Raw genomic sequence first — 24295 nt, 5'->3', positions numbered from 1 at the left:
AAAAAAAAAATACCAGAGAAAAACTCAACACCGGGAACATTTTTATTGACTTATTCTCTGAAATGGGGAGAGACTGCTGATTTCCCTTCTAGCAGTGGCTGCCCTCAGTCAGCTCCAGAAGTGCTGTGGCTCTGTTCAGGCTCAGGTTGGCTGTTCTAGCTCAGGGCCAACAAAGGGAAGTGACTCATAGAAATCAACATGCGGAATGTCCTCTAGGCTTGCAGCCTTGAGGACCACACAGGTCCCACAGGAAATGTCCCCAGTGTCACCCACCTCCAGCCCAGGAGAGTGCTGAGATCTTCCTTTGGGCAGGCCCCACTCCCGGCCAACACTGGTGCAGATAACCCAGCCTGGGGATGGGGAATGCAGGGAGGAAACCAAATCCAACCCACTCACCTCCTGCTGTACCATACAGGGAGCAGCATCGGCCCCGAAAAAGGGGTGCCCTTGCCTAACTTGCAAAAAGGGGTGCCCTTGCCTAACTTGCACAGATAAACCCCAGCACGGTCTTCACATCCACATCTGCTCTGATTTGAAACACTATTGGTTTTTCTTCACTGGAACTCAGCAGTCTTACTGAGGTTAAGTATAGAATCCTCTCCATTCCCCCTCTGCTCATGCTCCCCAAAGCCCCTGTTTTAACCAGAGGAGAGCAAAGCAGAGGGATGCCGTGGGGAGTGCCTGAGCCCTGCTCCTCCAGCATCTCAATTCACATGCCTCTATCCTGGAGGGAAGGTAAAATTGCAGAACTGCTTGAGGAATGAGTGCCCCCATGGCAGCTACTGGGTAAATCATTTTGTTCTGTGACAGCGTAAACATCTGAAACTTTCCAGCCAGGCAAGAAAGGCAAGAGAGAAAGAAAGGAGAAAGAGAGAGGGGGCGGGGAGGGAGGGAGGGGAGGAAGGAAGAGGGACGGAGAGAGGGAGAGAGAGGAAGGAAGGAAGGAAGGAAGGAAGGAAGGAAGGAAGGAAGACTGTGTTCTGTCTCCTGAAGCCTAGCCAATAGAACCCTCCAATGTCACCAACCAAGCACATTTATCCGTTCCAACCTCCCTTGGGTTCTCCATGACTCTGCGGCATGTCTGGACCACCAGGATGACCATAGGTCACCGGGAGGCTGGTGGGTGTGGGGACCTGAGCTTCTCCACTTTTTCAAGTGTTGCTGGAGGCTGGCAGCTTCTCTCGTTGTGGCTCTTTACTCCAGTACCTGAGAAACCATTTCTGTCCTTCCGCAGAAGAGGACTTCTGGGTGAGGAAGTTCTCGTGGTCATGCTGGCAATTTCAGATTCTCCCTCTAAACATCAATTGCCTTTAGATTCAATAAGTGCCACGTTTCATATGCTTTGTCAGATGATTTCACATTTCCTCCCAAGAACCACACAGGGAAACAAGGCCCAGAGAGTTGGAAGGACTTGGTCCGAGGTCACACAGCAGCAGCCCCTGGTCTTTACAGCCTGAGTGCAGCGCTCTCTCAGCTCCCCCTGACTATAGTCCTGTTCTGTGTCTCACCCACTGCAGTGGTCCCCCTTGGCACTGTCTTCTCAATCTGTGGAGAAAAAACAAGGATATGAGTCTATGGGGTCCCATCCTGAGGGGCTCTGAGCAGGTGTAGCCTATGTACCCCAAAGGTTCCCAGATGGGGCACCACCAGCCATGGTTTTCCATGCTCGGGGAGCTGATTCTCTGCCCATTCATGGCTGTTTGTTACAGAGGAGCAGACCGTGCACACACTCCATCAGCCTGGAGAGCACATCCTAGACGAGGTCTCTGAGCGAGCCCTGCCACTATAAGTGTGCATTTCCATTTTCCTGCTCGGAACAGCTACTGAACAACCTGTATTTGAGAACAAAAATGAGAAATCACTGCTAACTGGGGTGCCTAAGACATAATTTTCTCTATACATTTCCCGTTTGCTATATTGAATTTTAAAAAAGAAACATATATACAAGGTAAAACCTCAAGAATAATGAATCTTATCTACCTTCCTATGATCCCACTCTGTTTAGGCTACCAGTTATTTTCTTAAAATTGTATTTCTATCTTTACCTTAAATAGAAAATCCTATTATCGTCAAGTAATGTGTCAAGGCCCTGGGGCTACCTTGTCACGTTTTACTCTGGCATAGGAATCGGATTCTCTCCCCAATGAAGTCAAAAACAAAGACTTGGGTTATACATACATTTTTAAATTTAGTTCAGGGTCAGGTTATAATCACTGTGCTTACCTGGAAGTTTAATGGTAGCCTAAGCTAATATCGTGAATGATTTCATCAGTGGATTTCAGAAGATAAAGCAGCTACTTCCATCAGAAAAAAAAGTCACTATTTTTGCCTCTTTACTGTCAGAGATGACAGTGTATGTAGGGCTTACAGGGGAATGTTTTGGAGTCAGAAAGACCTAGATTGCTCACTGGGTTCTGCCCGTTTACAAGCGCCGTTCACTTGGGTTCTTTGATAATCTTCTAAGTGTCAGACTGATGTCGATTGAATGAAGATAATGATAACGTTTGCCCCCAAGCCCATAAAGAGGACTGTAGGGAGGATGAAACAAGATAATGTAAGTGAAACACAAGCCTGCATTACGAAAGAAACACTAAAAATTATGCGCGGTGCTATTATCAGGGCTACCCATCGGAGTCCGCGTGGGGGTGTGGTTGAGCAACGACGGGCACCAGATCGCCTGCCTTCCCTCTTACTTCCCCTACTTACTATCCATGCGAACTCAAACAACTTACTTCACTTCCCTGCACCTCAGTTCCTCTGGAAAACAGAGACTCATAGTGTCTACATCATAAGGTTGTGAGGATTAAAGAGTGAGTATCAGTGTGTGTGTGTGTGTGTGTGTGTGTGTGCGTGTGCCTATCAGTAACTTTCTCCTTCACCGAAGAATCAAAATAGTTACTCATTATCATGAAGTCCTACAAAAGACAAGAACTCAGTATGTCAGTATTGGTGAATGTTTAACTAGGAAAGCATCATACCCAAGTCGATATTTAAAAACAGATTTTTAAAAAATATTTTATTTATTTATCTGACAGATAGCACAAGTAGGCAGAGTGGCAGGCAGAGGGAGAGGGAGAGGGAGAAGCAGGCTCTCCGCTGAGCGGGTGCTGGATGTGGGGCTCGATCCCAGGACTCTGAGATCATGACCTGAGCCAAAGGCAGACGCTTAACTGACTGAGCCATGCAGGTGCCCTAAAAACAGATAGTTTAGAGATTCCTGCATGGCTCAGTCAGTTAAGTGTCTGCCTTTGGCTTAGGTCATGATCCCAGAGTCCTGGAACTGAGTCGCACATTGGGGTCCCTGCTTCTCCCTCTGCCTGCTGCTCCCCCTGCTTGTGCACTTGCTTGCTCGCTCACTCTCTCTGACAAATAAATAAATAAAATCTTTTAAATTTTTTAAAAGAAGATATTTTAAATAGAATATTGAGAACAATAAGGACTATCAAACACATAAAAGAGACTTTGATGTCATGAAGAATGACATATACTTTATCCTTTTCTCTGGGCTGAGTAATGGCTACTCTTCTCATAAGCGAGTCCACATAAAAGTTTTTTCCTGACCTAACCTCTGGATTGCTCAAGGCTCCCTATGTTTAACTTCTTGCAAAAGCAAGAAATTCAGAAATACAATGACAATATAGGGAATTATTTTTGCAGCACTAAAGAAAAGGGAGCAGTGTGGGTTCCTTAAAGAACTAGATTTGGACATTTTCATCTACAATGGTCTTCTCAGCATTTGGCAGATACCAAAGCATGGTGCCTCGCTTCAATCCACACGTACTGTGAAAATACTATGTCCGTTTTCCTCAAAAGAAGGGAGGAACATATCTCCACTTAGTCTCCCACACAGAAACAGTGATGTTAACTGTTAGGCAGGCTTTTCTATTTGGCTGGTTTGAGTCTCTAAGGTTCATTAGCATCTCAGTAGTCAGGCAGAGGAAGTTTACATTCTGGGTGCAGGAGAGGAATGTCAGGAAAGGGACACTGAGTCTTTGTTAATTGCAAAAGAAACACTCTACAACCTGAGAAGAGACCTCTCCTTTTACCCTCCCACTTCTCCCTGGCCTCCTGCCTACTCAGGATTGGGGAAGCCCAGGGAATATTTACACACCCATGGAAGCAGCCGCTACAGAAATAACATCTGAAGGGAAACTGGTTAGGCATGGTGAGGCACTATGTGAGAAGGCGTAATTTTCCAATCATGGCCAAATCTAAAGCCTATCCATGAAGACCCAAAGAACAGAGGCCAGACTTTCAAACACTTAATTTCCCCAACACTGTCAAAAGTGACCTGGAAAGGTACACTTTGCTTGCCACAGTGAAGGAATTTTCCTGTAGAGCTAGCCTCACACATGGAAATCATTTTTCACCTGCAGCCCATGAACCTGGGGAGGTCCATGGATAGATCTTCTGGGTCTGTTATGAATCCCCAAAAACCACACGTGAGGGGTGTATGTGTCTTGTATTTGTGTGTCTGTGTTGAGGAAGGATCAGTAGCTATTACCAGATTTTTGTAAGGGGCTTCTGTCCATACCTATAATAAATAGCATGCCTTGAAGACAGCAGATGGCTACAAAATATCCCCCCCCCCTGAAATTAAAGTGATCAGACTTTTACCAATAGGGTCTCTGAAGCAGCCCCACTTTCTCCAATTCAGACAGCTTTTGTAAATATTATCTTTATCTTACATATTTAAAAATCTAAGTGTTCTGAAATTTTTTTGCCAACTTAGGAAAAATATGTTGGCAACACTCAAAAATTAAACTAAGAGAAAAGCATAAAGCAGTCATAAAGCACTTTTGTACTTCCAACCTATATATTGAGAGAATCAGGACATTGGGAAGGGGAGGGTGAAAATTTCAGCTTGTCTTCTAAGTGTTTTTTCTATATCGGAGATTTTCACCCAGGGAGCACTTTGCTAAGTTGACTCCTAGAAGTCAACAGGAGTGCTTAGAGTAAACTTATTATAGGCTCCGTCTGAGATTCTCAGTTAATTGCTTGGAAGTGGGCCTAGACCTCTGTGATTTTAAAGTTCCCCAGGTGACTCTGTGTGCATGGCAGGCTGAAGACCACTGGCGAAGCCCTGGAGAAACCACTTGGCCATGATCTGTGCTCTCTTGATGACACATGCTGTGGTCAGCACCATGATCCTTGTCTGTTCTACACCTGATCCCTCTGACCCTACCACTCCCCACATCCCACCCAGCAGATACTGATTTGAATGTACTAGACATGGAGAATTGGGTGCAATTTTCATTTTTCTCATAGATTTTTTTTTTTTTTAATTTTTTATTTTTATAAACATATATTTTTATCCCCAGGGGTACAGGTCTGTGAATCACCAGGTTTACACACTTCACAGCACTCACCAAATCACATACCCTCCCCAATGTCCATAATCCCATAGATTTTTAAAATTCCATAGATGTAAATTTAGACACAAACTGTGTCTTAAAGAGTAAAGCCCATGAAGATTTGTTCTTTACTGCAAAGTCAGTCAGTGAGAGTCTTTTTCTCTGGAAATTGTCCTTCCTCTTTTCCTCTGTTCATAAGAAAGGCTCATTTCCATATGATTTTTTTTTCTATAGTATATGACACTTAAAGAAATAAGGTGTAAGAATGGCTGAGTCCTTACATAGGAAACTCAGTCCGTAAATTCCACTGTTAAGCAGTTAACCTAATTTCACAAATATTTGTTGGGCTCTGGCTAGATGTTGGAGTTGAAAGTACACTAAATATATGGTGAATAAAACAAACTACCTTGAGCATTGCTACTCCAAAAACAGTATGTGCTATAAAGGCTTTTGCCTTGTGTCCTACAGTGTGTTTATTGCTTTATATGCATAATCCCATTCTACCCACGAGGTAGGAACTATTACTATTACTATTATCTCCCAAATTATGTAGAGGTTAGTCAGATCTATCCATTTGGCACATATTATCTCTTAAACAGACAAACCAACCAACCTCAGAGCCACATGGCCATTTTCCAGCTCATCGTGTTGGTGTCAGGAAAGAGTACTATTCCTGGACCTAGTAAACACAGCCTAGGAGCAAATAATAATAGCATTTCACATCAATGATCCCACTGGAATATGAGTCCAGTCTTAGAGACAGGAAAATTGAATCTCAAAAAGGTTAAGGAAGTCACCCAAGGCCCCACTACTAGTAAGTGCTGAACTGACCTTGAACTCTGGCCACCTCATGAGATCCTTTGCCAAATACCTGATACTTCTGAGACTTGTCATAGATAAACTTGCCAACAAAGGGCTTAGACTCTGTTGGACTCAGACATTGTAAGTGCAGATGAAAAGTCTTTTTTTGCCTATCTTAGTATCCAAATTACTTTTCTTTAAGTTCCACAGTTAAGACTCCCTCTTTGGTCATATTTCTTTCTAGTGTACCTAAAGGTGAGAAGGCTCAGACCCCCTGGAGCGTTTTCTTCCTCTTGAACGTAGGAATCCCCTGTGTGCTGGTAGGAAACTTGATACCTGTCCAGAAGCAGAGTCTGCCTGGCCATCCTCACCATGGAAATGTGTTGCTTCACCAAATACACTTCCACCTCCTGCTGAGAAAGAGCAGCTGGTGGTCACGGCTATTAACCTGAGCTCTAATTAGGGTGGTTTTTATAATGAGGAAAAGAGTGTGATCCTAATTAGTAATTTTCCATCTTTGTCTCAATAGGTATCCCCCAGTCAAAGCAATCAGCTATCCTCATCACACAAGTTCTACTGCCAGAAAATAACCATTCTGTAGAATGTGCAAAAGTGAAGATGGCTAAGGACACAGGAGAGCAGAAAGCGTTTATGTGCTGCTAATGAGTTGCATTCTCCTCCAACTCCTGTCTTAGGTCCGCGGCGCCAGGATGGTTGGTTCTGACATGGTGGTGACAGTTGAGTTCACCAATCCTCTTAAAGAAACTCTGAGGAATGTGTGGATACACCTGGATGGTCCTGGAGTGTTGAAGCCAAGGAGGAAGATGTTCCGGTAAGGTGTGGGTTGGGGACTGAGAAGGTGACAAGGGATGTGGGACTGTGGGAAGGCGTAGCTTTCTCTGTCTTTTCCAAACTTACATCTAATACCTGATGAATATGTCTGAGAAGCTGCTGCATTCTTATTGGCCATTTCTAGGATTCAGGGGATAAAAGTAGGATTGGTTTGGCTGGCATTTCCATCATTTAATCCTTATGACCACCCTAATGAGATAGGTACTATTATCATCACCCTTTGGGGAGCAGAGGCTTTGAGAAGTCAGCTGGTTTGCCCCAAGTTTTACAGCTTATAAGAGGTGCCCAGATTCAGCCTCAGGGTGGCTGATTCAGAAATTAAGTTTCAAGCCTTCTGCCATACCACCTCCTCAGGTGTCAATTCTACTAATATACATGGAGTACCTAGTTTGTGTCAGATATTATGCTGAAAGATGTCCCTTTTCAAGGGTCCTTTCTTCCCAGATCCACCTTCCAGATTTCCCTGATACAAGCATTCTAGAACTGTTGCTTTCTGTAAAATAAAGGGGTGCCTAAAGAGTTTCAGTCTTGGTTCTCTATTTAGGGGACCAATAACTACCTCAGGCTCTGTGATAAAATGAATGGAACTGCTTCTTTCACATATAGTCCCATCAGACTGTGCCTTATAGTGGCTCAGCTTCTCTGACTTCTGCTGACAAAGAGTGTCCCCCAACAAGACAGCCCATTCCACAGTCAGGTAGCTCTCATTGTTCAAAAACAATTCTACCTTCTGATCCTACCTGGTGATCCTAATTCTGTCATTTGGGTCAGCACAGAGTAAAGCCCATCTCTCTTCCATCTGGTGCCTTAGAAATATTTGCAAACAACTGTCACATCTTCTCTAACCCTCTCCTGACCCCTAACATGGCTTTAGCTTCCGCCGCTTTCCCACATACTCCAGGTCATCTGTGCTCCTCTTAAAGTGTGACACCCAGAATGGATCCCAATCTTTGAGGCTTAATACTTTCATTTCTACCACAAATAAGTCCCTGTCAGCATCAATCAGTCTAGCATATTTCCTGTGGGGTGAACTTCTGAAGCATAGAAGGGGAGGTGGAAGGCTGTAGAAAGTGCCTGATGACGAGATATGTTAGGAATCTCCCTAACACTCTTTTTGGAAGTTACCCCCTCTGAATCTGTGGGACCAGGCCAAGGCCTCCTTCACCCCTTCCACGATGCCTTTAAAGAACAATTTGCCCACTAAGGGCTCTCTGCATTTCTTTCAAATTACAGTGTTCACAGCTTCTGCAATCCCATTGTCCAAGAGATGCCTGCTGCCCGTGAATGCAATAAACAACAGGGAAAAAAATTTGAGTGCTTTTTTTTAAAAAAAGCAAGCACAAAACATAACAACGCTTCCTGTGCTAATAAGAACGTTGAAGGGATAAAAGAATTAAATTAGAAATCATCCTTAGCGAGAGGGAGAGGTCAGCAGTGATAGCCCTGCTTTCGTCAGAAACGACAGCCTCACTCACCCCTTCTCACACCTTCCCACTCGAATCAGATGCGAGAATCACTCAGGCAAAGTGAAACACGTTTCTTCCTCAGAACAACCCCCCGCTGCATCCAATTTTTCCTTCTCAAACGGTAACCCTAGAAACCTCATCTGCGGGTACTAGAACCTCCTGCTACCAGCACACCTTGGCTCTGGCAAAAACCCCCCTTGATCACAGACCAATGCATGAAAAAGGACAATCTGTGTATTAGAAGAAAGATGAATCTTCACACAGTGGAATGACCCACCATTTGGGATACACAGGGCTCTAAGTGGGTGGAGTGTCCAGGTGCTTATGGGTAATATCTGACATTGCAGTAGGGCAAAGTGGAGTGAATCATGGAAAGGATGGAAGAGTCCAGCCCTTACATGGACACAAGGCAAATGCCCTGCCCACACTCTTCCTTAAGGTACTGTTTGTCATTACTTCCAACACAGCTATGGCAGATAGCTAACAGACAGAAAACAAGGTCCTCAATCTCTCATGGGAATCCAGATGCAGGGGGTGGTTCTCTCCAACGCAAGGGTAGCTTTATTTCTCTGAGACTGTCAACAATCGGAAAGAACTTGAGACGGAAAATATTTACGATCTAGGTTCTGTTTAGGACTTTGGAGAGAGCACTACTTACCCTGTCTCCTCCTGACTCCAGCACACACATTCACAACCAAGACCTGAGCCAGCCAGCACCCACATCCATATTGTCAGATAATTATAAGCACTCCAGGGTACCCAGTGCTGCCAAGCTATGATCTAAGAGTGACAGATCCATGTAACAACTTGGACCCTTAAAAAGAGCAATGTGTAGAAACAGAATCTTTCACAAGATTGTATTCCCTTCTAGGATACACATCTTGAATAGTCAAGGGAATCACTACCCCCACATATCCACCCATAGTCCTGCCAGGGCCTTAGAAGACAAAGGGCGTCAACCTCAAAGCTGGGGTCCTGGAAGGCAAGAGCTAGAGAGTAGGGAATTGAACTAGGAATGAGGAAAGCACTGGTGTTTCACTCTTTGCTCAGGGTACGTGCCAACTGTGCTCCGAGATGCTTCACCTTCCTGCCTTCTGCCACCACCTCCCACCTATCTCAGATGCTTGAAAGTGCTGCCCCCACAGACTCTCAGTTTTCAAGTTTCTGTACTTGGTACTTCCAGAACATCAAATAATTCATCTTCCAGATTCATTTTTGTCTTTAAAAAATGATCGGGTTCAGTAAGTTATTTCGAGAGAAAAGTTCCCCGACTTTGTGATTTTTTTTTTTTTAATTTTGAGTTTCTTTAGTAGGACAGAAGCTGAGGGCTAGACACATGGAGAACAACCCATAGATAGTTGCAGTTTATTGTAATAATAATCCCATTTGCCTGTATGCATTCAAGATGATAAATGGCCAGTGTATCTTGATAGCTCAGCACATTAACTGAGAACCATTTATCACAACATCTATCCTCAGGCAAATAGGATTATTCCAGTATTACTCTACTTACCAGTATGAGTGAGTGATTCTTCTCTCTTTCTGGACATATTCATCTTTGAATAAATGCAGACTTAGACATGCATGTGCATCTTCATGTATGAGTATCTTTGTATGACAGTCTTGAGTAGACATCTATACATGTATGAGATAAGTATGTGAATATTATTATGGGGCTGAGTTTGTGAGTGGGAGTCAATAATGAAGTGAAGCTCAGGGATTATAGTTTCTATTTGAGGTAGTCACCTGCGTTACATGGCCCCAGGCCAGATCCCGAAGCAAGACAACTAGTTTGCAAAGTGTTTCTGATTGATCACTTGGGGAAACCAGGGAAGAAAGAACGAATGGATCAGGGTAAAAATAGCACAGCTCTTGAGAAATAAATATCTTGAAACATGTATTCATATTGAATTAATCACTGTAAATAAGGACAAAAGAACCATTTCTTTGCAAACAGGCAGGAGGAACTTACTTTCCTGGTTCTTTTGCAGAGTTCAGGCAGAGAAAACAACCACCACAGGGTGATTGTGTTAATAATAGTAATTATAGCAACAACAGTAATACAAATCTAAATGACACTTGGCGATTGCCATATATGCCATGTTTCTAAGTGCAGTACAAATAATAATTCACCCCTCTCCACACTCTATTCATCTTTTCAATATTTATTTACTTGATAGAGAGAGAGAGAGAGAATGCAAGCAAGCCTAAGTAGGCAGAGTGGGATGCAGAGGAAGAGGAGAAGCAGGATCCCCGCTGAATGGAGAGCCCGATATGGAGCTTGATCCCAGGTCCCTGGGATCATGGCCTGAGCCAAAGGCAGACACTTCACCAACTGAGCCACCCAGGTGCCCCCACACTCTATTCAATATTCTGTAGTGTCTGCCTTATATAGGCAAGGAAACACACGATGAGGTCAATGTTTTTCAACCCTTGAATCATAAAATCAACTTACTGAGTTTGAACAATACCTATCTAGGTTATATGTGTGTACTTTTCACCCAGTTTGGCTTTTATATAATGGGTGAAAATAATTTATAGGACCACATTTATAAAGAACAAAAATAAAGAAGAGAATTAGCAAATACCAAATTAATTGAGACATTTAGACCTGCAGTGGCAGAGACCATGCCCGGAGCAGTTCCAAAGAGAGGAGTCCCCAAGGCCTTAGATGCCTTTCCCAATTCCCTGAACACAGGTAGAAGAGTGAAAGGGATTTCTTATTTAGTGTCTACATTTCTAAGGTTTAGAAATCTAGCTCAGAGGTTGCACATCCACTGCCATCTAAAATAGATATCGTTTTAGCTCTATTTGAGGAGATTTGGGGGTTCTAACTTTACATAGAATAGGTCAAGCACAGGTATGTGGCCCCCATTTCTCCTTGAAATTTGGCTGTGTTTAATGTGATGCTCTATGGCCCTGGCCCCTCTGGGCAAATAGGGGATTCCACAGCTGAGGCCTTTGAACCACTCCAGAATTTCTTTGGCACTTCCTCTCCCTCGTGACCCCTCCAACCACCACTCCAGTCTGAAGCTACAGCATCCCCAGCTCCTTTGATCTGTCCCTCCATGGTACTAGTAGGAAGCACCCTCCACTAGGGATGTATTCACAGAATTCCTCTGCACAGCACGTTCCTCATATCTAAGCATGAGTACACTCTTCATTTTCCCCAGCACGTTTTTGTTCATCCATGGTCTGGGCCATCAGGCTATGAATGTGGAAGATTCCATAAGTCTCCTTAGGATCTCATCCTTTTTGCCTATAAATGAGGTAGCTGGACTAAGTGATTTCTAAGTCCTTTCCAATTCTGACCTGCTGTGCCTCAGTAATCCCCATGAAAACAGGTCCCTTTTCTGTCTAAGGCACTTATGGTCGTCTCCCTTCATCTCCCTAATGTCCTCCCAGAGAAGTGCTGGCTCAAGATCCCCAGCAAGGCTGCCCACTACATGCTCTTCCTGAGGATCAGTGAGCAGAGACCAGGAATCCTCTATGAACAATACTGCAAGAAGCTCTTAGTACTGAATAAAAGGGCATCTGTCTTTCTTATTTAAAAAAAAAAAAAAAAAAAAGCTAGCACAGAGATCAGAAAAGTCATCTTCATGGAGGCTATAGTATGAAATACAGTATACAATAATAGAAAGAGCATAGATTTGGGAATCAGAACAACCTGGGTCCAAATCTCATCTCTGCCCATTCACAGCTGTGTGATCTTGGAAAAATTGCTTCACTTGTTTATTCCTCCATTTTTCTTAATTATTCAGTGTGTCAAATGGTACCCCCTCGAGGGACTATCATGCTTGTAAAACCTGCATGTAACTTCCGCCTGACGCTTCCATAGTGTAATATATGTGAAGCACCCCAGAGAAGCCTAAATCTTCCCAACCCTGGTTGATCATTCACTGGAGTGGGCTTGGCCATGAAGCTTAGGAAAATCTCAGAGCATATGCTTCAGAGGGAGATGAGAACACCAGAACCATTAAAGGCCAGCCCCATTATCAGAATGGATACAATTGAATAGCAGACAAGTGCATGGGCAGGGGGGTCCAATTTGGTGGTTAAACAGGATTATGAATTATGGAGCATGCAAACACTCCATCCGTTGGCAGCAGGTAGGGTTATGTTCCAGATCTTAGGCCTGGGAATAAGCTCTATCCCAAAGGGATTGACAAGAACCAATTAGAATATCTGGACCTCAGCAAAGGCAGCTGGGGATTCAGATAGGAGTTTAATTCAGGAAGGAACTAGAGTGACCCAAAATGAGCCCAGGAATATCAGTCACATTCATGAAGCTACTGTGGAGGCTGGGGTATAAGCTAGACCTCAGGTGACTCATGCCTAGTGGGGACTCAGCCCTTCACCAGGCACTGGATGGACCATATCTACTGCGTGGCCGCAGATGCCAGCTGATGCACCCAAGTGGAAGGAATGATGACCCAATGAGTCTGTCATTGGCACATCCCCATCTAGGGACCTCATTTGTTTTAGAACTGGTAAAATCAGCCCTTCTGTCTCCTCTATCATCAACTGAGAGAAAAAGAGCTTGTGATGGAAGCAGGGGTTCTCACTACTTCCTGGTTAAGGTGGGGAACTGGATCTGCCTCTCTGCAAAGTAAAACCTTTCCTCTCTTTATCATCCTTACAGTGAAATTCAGCCCAACTCCACCGTGCAATGGGAAGAAGTGTGTCGACCCTGGGTGTCTGGCCATCGGAAGTTGATAGCCAGCATGACCAGTGACGCCCTGAGACATGTGTATGGCGAGCTGGATTTGCAGATTCAGAGACAACCTTCTGAATAAATGCACAGGGAGCTGAGACGGACCTGAGTACTGGGCCTCTTGTAGTGTTGGCTAAAGAAATTCTTATGCAAAAAATAGCTCTTGCTTTAACTTAGGTGTGGAGACTCAGCCAGGACTACAAGGGGCCCTAGAGTAGAGATGCCATGTATTTCAAAGACTACTTTTCAGTGTGACTATTCAATATGGAAGTTAGTTTTTAATCACTCCACCTTCCAAAGGATTCTGAGCATTAGCCTTAATTAAGCTCTAATTAAGTTCTCATAGCTCATAAGAGTAAAAGTCATCATTTATCATCACGAATGGCTGCAGTTCCAAATATCAGAGGACTTCTCTTAACCAGGGGATTTGCTCAATACCTGGTTTCATGTAAAAACAAGACTCTGATCTACCACACAGCCTTTTGGTAATATACTCCCCAAAAGATAGAGAAGCACATGATTTGGGCCCTAGAATTCTATACTCCCTTTTTGGAATCAGGTTCTGCGCCCTATGTCAGACTATTTTTCCCAGATATTAAGAACAACATCATTTTTCTTCTTGGCAAAGCCAGGGCAAGGTCTTTCATCTTGCACCTGCGGCAAAACAACTATCTGCCAAATTTCACAGATTTACCTTGTGAGAAGATGTGGCCCCATATTAAAAAATTGCATTTGTGGGAAACTTAATCACCTAAGAGGAGATAAGATAGCAGGTGCAATACTCAGATCTATTAAATAATGCAGTATTATGGTGCATTCTATAAGGGTTGTCACACTGTGGCCTGATAGCAGGAACCAATATCCTTTACTTTAACTCTTTTGGGGCCTCAGGACTAGGAAGTAACAAGGCTAACTTGGGACAGGAAAAATGAGGAATTAGTCTCTTTTATTAGTGATTATATTTCATCTGTCTCTCTGGGATCATCTCCTTCACACACTGATGCCAGCCCAGGTACATTTTTAGAGAGAGAATAAGCCATATGAGTTGAAGAATCTGGCAGACTTAGTGTCCAGACATATAGAAAGATGGGCAGCCACTAATTCCCTGTTGTCTTTCATATCCCTCATGTGATATGAGTGTCCTTCATATCACCTCAGCTTAGGACTCAGAAGCTAAAAGGTAATACAGACGCCATCATGCAAGTAGCCAGTGCTAACGCAGACCCAATGACAGAAGATGCTGACATCCTTTGTATTATGCTCCAAGATTCCAACTGGCAAGGCCCCCTGCTGTTTATTTGCAAGGCTGATTTATGATCAAAATTATCTATCAATATGCCTAAGGTATGATTCTTAGCAAAACCAAAAACAAAGTGGGAGAAGCCAGAATGAAATTTTCTGATCTGCATAACCACATTTCTAAGCCTTTGAGACTCTTCTGGGAACCAGCGACCCAAGAGGACTGCTGGTCACCTCCTTATGTGCATTATATCTAATTCTATTAAGTAATTAATAATCCCAGCATTTGCCGAGCTTTCCAATAACCAATTTTAAAATGAAATGCATGTTGCTATATGGTTAAACTGGCTTCATGTAATTATATGCTTATTAACGAGAATGTAATCAAAGCTTCAAATAAAGTTAATGTGATTGTGTTTGCATCTGCATAAAAGTGAACATTTTTTAAGATTTTATTTATTTATTTGACAGACAGAGATCACAAGTAGGCAGAGAGAGAGGGGAGGAAGCAGGCTCCCTGCTGAGCAGAGAGCCCGATGCAGGGCTCAATCCCAGGACCCTGAGATCATGACCTGAGCCAAAGGCAGAGCCCACTGAACCAACCAGGTACCCCAAAGTGAACATTTTTAATTTTCAACGCAACATACTGCTAACCACAAGTGGTCAAGAAACCACCCTTCCTTAGCAGTAGATGACCTACCCTGGCTAGGAAAGCAAGCATTTCTCCTTTAAAGGAAATGACTTTTATAGGTACTCATGCACAGTTAGTTAGCTTTCCTCACTGCTCTTTTTTCATTTTATTAGCCACATTCATCAAAGGAGGAAATGTATTTAGTTCAACACCAGCTTCCAGAAACTGCAAAATATCTGTAGATACTTTTTCATGAATGATCTCATGAATCATTACATTGAATCATTGGACAAGCCAGTGTGAACACCTATCGTAACAAACACCTTTTATGGTCTTAGGACAGAGATGGAAAATATACAGCAAGTGTGTATGGTAGATCCTACATTCATGGTAACATCACAGAAAAACTGCAGTTCAGATAGGACCTCCGAATCCTCCTCAATGCAGTACTCCAGGCAGCTATTACCAACTGATTTAGAGTTGGCACTCAAAATAAAACCTATTCATCATGCCTAAGAGACAGCCCATCCCCTCTGACAGCTGGGATTCTACACTGTATAATAATGCTGTGGCTCTAAAAACCATTTAAACGGTGGTAACAAGCAATGAGTTGCAGAAAGCAAAGAGGCTCTGAATTCTAGTTTCGGCCCCTGCTAGTCCTGTATGCTTCTGAACAAATCTTCATGTTTATAGCTTCAGTGACCAAAGAGGACTAAGGATACTTACATTTCCACAAGATTCTTCTGGGGATATATGGAGAAAAACCTAACGACAACACATGCAAAACTATAGGTAGATAGATGATAGACAATGAGATAGGTAGATAGATAGGCGATAGATAGATAGAAAGAGACAGTGACAGAGAGATAGAGATTGTATGAATACATTTTTCCAAGTAAATTCACTTCATCAACCCTGTAAAAGAAATAAATATAATTATTTTCAGCCTGTTGATAAAGATCCTAAAAAGGCCTAGAAAGCCACACATCATGGCAATTCGAGCTACAGATAGAAGCAAGTGGTGAAATCAACCCTTGGTTTACTGTATATTCTTTTTTTAAATTTTTTTATTAACATATATTGTATTATTTGCTTCAGGGCTACAGGTCAGTGAATCATCAGTCTTGCACAATTCACAGCACTCACCATAAGTTTACTGTATAGTCTTTAAGTCTTTTGTCTCTCAAAGTTTTTAAGAATACGGAATTAAAATCAACTTCAAGACTCTTCATAGAGCTGCAGTATAACAACAAAAATATGTACAAACTTATAATAAAAATATGGAAGGAAATAGAGTTTGTGCAATCAAAAGTCACAAAATTCCAGATGTAAGGTTTTTATTTATGAACATTCTTCCATTATTACTACAAAGCTAATAGTCAACCAACCCAACCATCCATTCATTTATCTTTTCTACCATCAAGCCATCCTCCTGACAACTAGTCCACCAGCCAGCCGTACAACCACATATCCATTTTTATTCCAATGATCTATTTAACCATTCATGCATTAGTTAATTGTGCAAACATAAATTTAACAAATATTTATTGAACATTAGCCATCATCCTAGAGTCTGGGAATTCAACAATGAAAAGTCCCATGATCCCTACCCAGAAAATATCTCATATCCAGAGGTAGGGGGCAGATATATAAATAGATAAGGTACATGGGGACACTAGGTTAATAGAGAGTTGCCCTGCATACCATGGGAATAAAGAGAAAAAAAAATGCCTGAAAAAGCCTCCCTTACTATCTCCATTAACGGAGAACAAACTTGAACTATGAAAAAAAAAAAAAAAGAGCAAGAGGTAAGATATAGATCATTTGACAAAGAAGAGCTCATGTAACAGCCTAGAGAAGAGAAAGAGCATGACCTTTCTGGGGAGCTGCAATTAGCTTGATGTGGCAAGATGGTCAGTATCCACCAAGAAGAGGCAGGGCTCTCCATATTCACCATAGTGACTCATGAGATAATTTGTAAATGGTATCTACAGAGATTTCAGCCACAGAAGTGCAGGTATGGGTCAGAGTTGGAGCACTTTCAAGAATGAGAATTTGTTCCTTCTGCCCTGTGTTGTAGAGAAAGGTTAAGAAAGACTGCTGATTAAAAAAAAAAACTGGATCAAAACTAAGAACTATAGTGGGTGGGTCAAGGAGGGATGAGGTCAAGAGAGTATGGGGTGAAATGTCTAACTCAGGTCAGTGAGGAAGGTATAAGGTTGGGAGTGTGGCCCCGTTGGGGTATATGAATGGGAAATTAGATGTACCAAGGCCCAAGTGAATACAAAGTGAGAAACATAATATGTCAAGGTTGTCTATTTCAAAGACTGATATAGGTATATGACAGATAAATTCCTAGAGGCTGAAATTTGGGAAACCAAGTAGTTACCATTGGCAGAGACTGATGAAGACCCAGGATCTTATTCCTAGGGTCATTCTTATTTCTATGTAAAGGCCAACTTCTCCAACTCAGTACCCAAGAAATCCACATGCTTCTACAGACACTCCTTCCATATTCAGCACTTTGACCCACTTAGACTCAGTTTTACCTCCTCTCTCCATAGGATGAAAGAAAGATCAGAAAAACATCTTTTGAGTGTGTTTTTCAGAAATCACTCTATAAAAACAAACACATAAATACATGAGAAAAAAAAAAAAAAAAACAAAGAGCTCTGTTGCAATAAGTTGAGTAACTAAGAGATTGTGCTCACCTCAACTGCTGGGAGTTACACTGAGAACATTTAACCTCCAAAGACAATGGCCATTTTCAAAAAGATGCTTGGTCAGCTTACTGCTTACACAATTAATGAAACCCTATTAGTTTTCACACTAATCATTGTTCCAGGACTTAAGTAATTATCTAAGCAATGTTTCACCTGCCCTGAAACTAATTCAAATACAAAGGGTCCTAATGAGTATTTCCTATGCGTAAATAGCAAATACCTATTACACAGAAAGCGTCCTTTTCTCTTTTTGGTTTGAGCAAGTTTAGACAGTGGAAAAATACAACAAGGTTAGACAGTATAAAAATGATTACACTCAGAGTTTATTACCTAAAGGTGATGGATTATAAAATACCATAAAATTGTTGTTACTTCTTCCATTGAAAGGTGGGGTCCACCCACCCCTCAACTCTAGGCAGGCTCTATGATTGCTGTGACTGAAAGAATGTGATAGAAACAATGTTACAAGTTCTAAGGCCCAGGTCTTGGGAGAATAGTGGCTTTCAGTTCTTGTCTCTTGAAATCCTTTCCTTGTAAGGTCTGAGTTTCCACATAAGGCTCAACTACTTTGAGACTGCCATGCTGGAGAAGCCACATGTTAATTCTCTGATCAGCCATCGTAGGTGAACTCAGCCTTGCAGCAACCTCCATCAAGGTACCATTTTTGATAATAAAGTCATCTTGGGCTCCCCAAATCAGCCCATCCACCAGTGTGTACCACCCACCACCAAATGACCTCAGTCACTTAGAGTAGAAGAATCATTCTCCCAAGACTTGCCCAAATTCAAGTTCCTGACCACAAATCATGAGATATGATAAAATGGTTGTCATTTTAAGTTACTAGATTTGAGGTTATCTGCAATACAGTAGGATAAAAACAGAGCACTAAGCCCAACCATCTCAGAAAGGAGAGCGATTTACTGCTTAATGCTCTTCCTGCTTTGAGGAAATGCTATGTGTTTGAACTTCATTGTTTCTTTCCAAAAAAAAAAAAAAATAGGACAATGCATAGATTGTCATTACTCAGAAGCTCCCATGTATCTGAAGAGACCTAACATGTATACTTCCAAGTTTAATAGTTCCAATATTGCCAGTTCCTTGAGCTCTTCCTTTTAAACTGTGGTTTTCTGGCATCTTCATCAGCTTCATTGAGGTTTGGTTAGGTGCCATTAGGGATAACTTGAAGATGAGAGAGAGAACACAAGGATGGAGGGTGACACTGCTCTCCCACAGAGACTTAGGAAATAGGGCCATTCCACTGAGAACCTCAAAGCAATGTCAGATCCTCTACTTTCCCCACAAATCCAGCATCCCCATGAACTGAAGTATCTGGTCATGAACTTACATGCTGTTGTTTTCTCTCTGAACATTCAAAAATCCCTTGATTTGCACATAGGTCTACACTGATTTGGCTCTAACTATGTGAAACAAAATGGAATAAAATAACTTATTTTTATATCAGTTATACCTAAACCTGAAATTGTGGCCATGGTTACAGATAAGCCTGATAATGGCCTAAAACCTGAAGTGTTCAATTAAAGTTGAGTCAAATATTAGCCATTTGATGGCAGTGACCCTAGAGTAATCTTGCCCTTTAGAAATGTGTCCTCAAATTTGAGAGGCAAAGTGTGGGTTTCAGGGGTAGGGAAGGAAAAAATGAAACAAAATGGGTTCGGGAGGGAGACACACAATAAGAGACTCTTAATCTCAAGAAAAAAAGAAGATAAATAAAAAAGTAGAAAAAAATCTGCATTGACTTAAAACAAAAAAAAAAAAAAAAAGGTGTCCTACTCACCAGTAGTCATAATGAGTAGCTGTCCTCTGTCCAGCCTCTCATCTACAAGGGCCTTTATGTAACATTTTTGTGCAGTCTTTCATCAAAACATCCCAAACCACAGAAGGCATATTCCAGCTGGTTCCCCAAGACCCCTGAGAGAAGACACTGGGAGCTAGTCTAGTGAATGCTTGTTGCTCTCTCCTGTGCTTAGCAGCACTATACAGCCCTCAGGAAGTGGAGGACAATCTGATTTGCCACTCTATACCTTTTCCTCAAAAGAGAAATTCCTAAGCTTAGCAGACTATGACCTTATATTATAAACTATGGCATTTAATATGGACTTTGAATAGTTTCCTACCATAGTGACACCTTTATTTTCTTGCTTTTAATGATATTTATCATTTACTTTTTCTTTACTGTTTCTGGGACTGGTTTCTGATGGTTAATGTTACCCATATTTCAAAACAGGACACCTATAGCATCTGGGGATTTTCAAGTGAGAAGTTCACCCTGCCACCAAGTATTCCCCTACCCAAACCAGACTTTTCCAGGCCGATACACCCATGATACATAAAACTTTATTTTTTGTACATTGCTTTTACTACAGACACAAGGCCAAGCTCATGAGTATTATTCTTTTGTTTTGGTTATAACTATGAATTCAAAAATATGGCTCTAAGAAAGGAATCTGATCATTAAAAGAGATGCTAGGCATCTTCAATAATATCCCAATTATCTTTATTGAGTATACAATGCTAAAAACCCATATAAATCAACAAAGTGTCATTACTGAGATAAAATTTAAAAATAGGTACAATAAAATAAAGCCTCTCTCTACAGTGAAAAACAATAGGATTTCATGATATCTTCATTAGCAATGTTAATCAGAAAGGGACACTTATTATCTGGGAAATGTAAACTAAAAAAAAAAAAAAAAAAAAAGTCTGGGTTCACCTAAATAACCTAAACATTGAAAACATAATATAAAAGTGTTCTACTTCTTCCAATCCAAGAGCATGGAATGGTCTTCCATCTTTTTGTGTCTTCTTCAATTTCTTTCATGAGTGTTCTGTAGATCCTCAAGTACAGATCCTTTACCTCTTTGGTTAGGTTTATTCCCAGGTATCTTATGGTTCTTGGTGCTATAGTAAATGGAATCGATTCCCTAATTTCCCTTTCTGTATTTTCATTGTTAGTGTATAAGAAAGCCACTGATTTCTGTACATTGACTTTATATCCTGCCACGTTGCTCAATTGTTGTATGAGTTCTAGTAGTTTGGGGGTGGAGTCTTTGGGTTTTCATTTATAAAGAATCATGTCATCTGCGAAGAGAGAAAGTTTGACTTCTTCCTTGGTAATTTGGATTCCTTGTATTTCTCTTTGTTGTCTGATTGCTGTTTCTAGGACTTCTAATACTATGTTGAACAAGAGTGGTGAGAGTGGGCATCCTTGTCATGTTCCTGATCTCAACGGGAAGGCGGCAAGCTTTTTCCCATTGAGGATGATATTTGCTGTGGGTCTTTCATAGATAGATTTTATGAAGTTCAGGAATGTTCCCTCTATCCCTATACTTTGAAGAGTTTTAATCAGGAATGGATGCTGGATTTTGTCAAATGCTTTTTCTGCATCAATTGAGAGGACCATGTGGTTCTTCTCTCTTCTCTTACTAATTTGTTCTATCACATTGATTGATTTGTGAATGTTGAACCATCCTTGTAGCCCAGGAATGAATCCCACGTGGTCATGGTGGATAATGTGCTGTTTTTAATGTGCTGTTGGATCCTGTTTGCTAGGATCTTGTTGAGAATCTTAGCATCCATATTCATCAGGGATATTGGTCTGAAATTCTCCTTTTTGGTATAGTCTTTCCCTGGTTTGGGGATCAAGATAATGCTGGCTTCATAGAAAGAGTCTGGAAATTTTCCTTCTGCTTCAATTTTTTTAAACAGCTTCAGGAGAATAGGTGTGATTTCTTCTTTGAAAGTTTGGTAGAAGTCCCCAGGAAATTCATCAGGTCCTGGGCTCTTGTTTTTTGGGAGGTTTTTGATCACTGCTTCAATCTCATTACTAGATATCAGTTGTCAATTTCTTCCTGGTTCAATTTTGGGAGTTTATAGCTTTCCAGGAATGCATCCATTTCATCTAGGTTGCTTAGCTTATTGGCATATAACTGTTGAAAATAACTTCTGATGATTGTTTCTACTTCCTTGGTGTTAGTTGTGATCTCTCCCTTTTCATTCATAATTTTATGAATTTGGGCTTTCTCTATTTTCTTTTGGATTAGTGTGGCCAATGGTTTATTCATATTATTGATTTCTTTCAAAAAACCAGCTTCTAGTTTCATTGATACATTCTACTGTATACTGCCTAGAGCAATCTATACTTTTAATGCCATTCCAATCAAAATTCCACCGGTATTTTTCAAAGAGCTAGAGCAAATATTCCAAAAATTTGTATGGAATCAGAAGAGACCCCAAATCGCTAAGGAAATGTTGAAAAACAAAACAAAACAAAAAAAACTGGGGGCATCACGATTTTAAGCTTTACTACAAAGCTGTGATCACCAAGACAGCATGGTACTGGCATAAAAACAGACCATAGACCAGTGGAACAGAGTAGAGAGCCCATATATGGACCCTCAATTTTATGGTCAAATAATTTTCAACAAAACAGGAAAAAATATACAGTGGGAAAAAAGGCAGTCTCTTCAATAAATGGTGCTGGGAAAACTGGACAGCTATATGTAGAAGAATGAAACTCAACCATTCTCTTACACTGTACACAAAAATAACTCAAAATGGATAAAAGACCTCAACATGAGACAGGAACCCATCAGAATCCTAGAGGAGAACATAGGCAGTAATCTCTTCGATATCAGCCACAGCAACTTCTTTCAAGATATGTCTCCAAAGGCAAAGGAAACAAAAGCGAAAATGAACTTTTGGGACTTCATCAAAATCAAAAGCTTCTGCACAGCCAAGGAAACAGTCAAGAAAACAAAGAGGCAACCCACGAAATGGGAGAAGATATTTGCAAATTACAGTACAGACAAAAGGTTGATATCCAGGATCTATAATGAACTCCCTAAACTCAACACACACAAAACAGACAATCATGTCAAGAAATGGGCAGAAGATATGAACAGACACTTCTCCAAAGAAGACATGCAAATGGCTATCAGACACATGAAAAAATGTTCATCATCACTAGCCCTCAGTGAGATTCAAATTAAAACCACGTTGAGATACCACCGTACACCAGTTAGAATGGCCAAAATTAGCAAGACAGGAAACAACATGTGTTGGAGAGGATGTGGAGAAAGGAGAACCCTCTTAAACTGTTGGTGGGAATGCAAGTTGGTGCAGCCTCTTTGGAGAACAGTGTGGAGATTCCTCAAGAAATTAAAAATAGAACTTCCCTATGACCCTGCAATTGCACTACTGGGTATTTGCCCCAAAGATACAGATGTAGTGAAAAGAAGGGCCATCTGTACCCCAATGTTTATAGCAGCAATGGCACGGTCGCCAAACTGTGGAAATAACCAAGATGCCCTTCAATGGATGAATGAATAAGGAAGATGTGGTCTTTATACACTATGGAGTATTATGCCTCCATCAGAAAGGACGAATACCCAACTTTTGTAGCAACATGGACGGGACTGGAAGAGATTATGCTGAGTGAAATAAGTCAAGCAGAGAGAGTCAATTATCATATGGTTTCACTTATTTGTGGAGCATAGCAAAAAAGCATGGAGGACATGGGGAGTTAGAGAGAAGGGGGTTGGGGTAAATTGGAAGGGGAGGTGAACCATGAGAGGCTATGGACTCTGAAAAACAATCTGAGGGTTTTGAAGGGGTGGGGGTGGGAGGTTGGGGGAACCAGGTGGTGGGTATTACAGAGGGCAGGAATTGCATGGAGTACTGGGTGTGGTGCAAAAACAATGAATACTGTTATGCTGAAAATAAATTTAAAATAAATTTTAAAAAATTTCTTTAAAAGTGTTCTACTTCTACTACTTCTTATTTTTAATCCTGGTTATCTCCCTAAAAATCTACTTTAGGCACAGCCAAGGTATCTACGTATCCTAACTAATGTTTTGTTCTGTTAGTGCTCCATACATGTAATGTAATAACACATGACAAAGTCTTAGCTACACAAGCTTTTCAAAAACTAATACATTAGATAATTAGGTATCCCAAAGGTTACCCTCACTGTTGTTATTTATTCATTAGTGTTATTGCTAATAAAACTTGCTGTTTAAATACCACAGCACACTAGGTCCTGTGCTGAACTGAGACACAGCAAAGAGTCCTGCCGAAAATAGTGATTTGTCTGGCAATGCTGTTGAGAGTGTAGACTTGAAACACTACTTGGCAATATCTACTAAATCTGAACACATACTGTGACTTAGTGATTCCACTCCTAGGTATATTTCTGACAGAAATGTGTATATACATTTACCAAAAGATAAGAGCATTCAAGAACGTTCATAACATGCAAAATAATTTAAGAAAAAAAATTTTTTTCAGGTATCCAGGTGAGACTTAACTAGATGCTCTGGCTCGAGATTTCTTAAAAGGCAGCAGGTCAAGGTTAGTCAGGGCTGTAGTGTATCTGAAGCCTTGCTTTCAGCTCATTCATGGGTTCTCTGCAGACCGGCATACTGAGGGCCTCTGTTCCTTGCTAGCTGTGGACTGGCAGCCTGCATCAGTTCTTTGTCCTATGGGCCTCTCCATAG

At 41.4% G+C, this 24295-nt stretch overlaps 1 protein-coding gene across 2 annotated transcripts in view; it reads left to right on the top strand.

The window, feature by feature from the left end:
- Positions 1-14859, top strand: part of F13A1 (coagulation factor XIII A chain) — a 163747-nt gene extending 148888 nt beyond the window's left edge. For both annotated transcript variants that reach the window (XM_004753663.3, XM_004753664.3), the window contains exons 14-15: positions 6851-6987; positions 13116-14859. In XM_004753663.3, the coding sequence (XP_004753720.1) occupies positions 6851-6987; positions 13116-13269 (291 nt within the window). In that variant the 3' untranslated portion in view covers positions 13270-14859. The remainder of the gene's footprint in view (positions 1-6850; positions 6988-13115) is intronic.
- Positions 14860-24295: the final 9436 nt, after the last annotated feature.

The sequence above is a fragment of the Mustela putorius genome, unplaced genomic scaffold (genome assembly GCF_011764305.1).
Source record: "Mustela putorius furo isolate JIRA1106 unplaced genomic scaffold, ASM1176430v1.1 tig00003870_pilon_pilon_pilon, whole genome shotgun sequence".
NCBI classification, from domain to species: Eukaryota; Metazoa; Chordata; class Mammalia; order Carnivora; family Mustelidae; genus Mustela; species Mustela putorius.
This window is presented reverse-complemented; position numbering and strand designations above follow the sequence as displayed.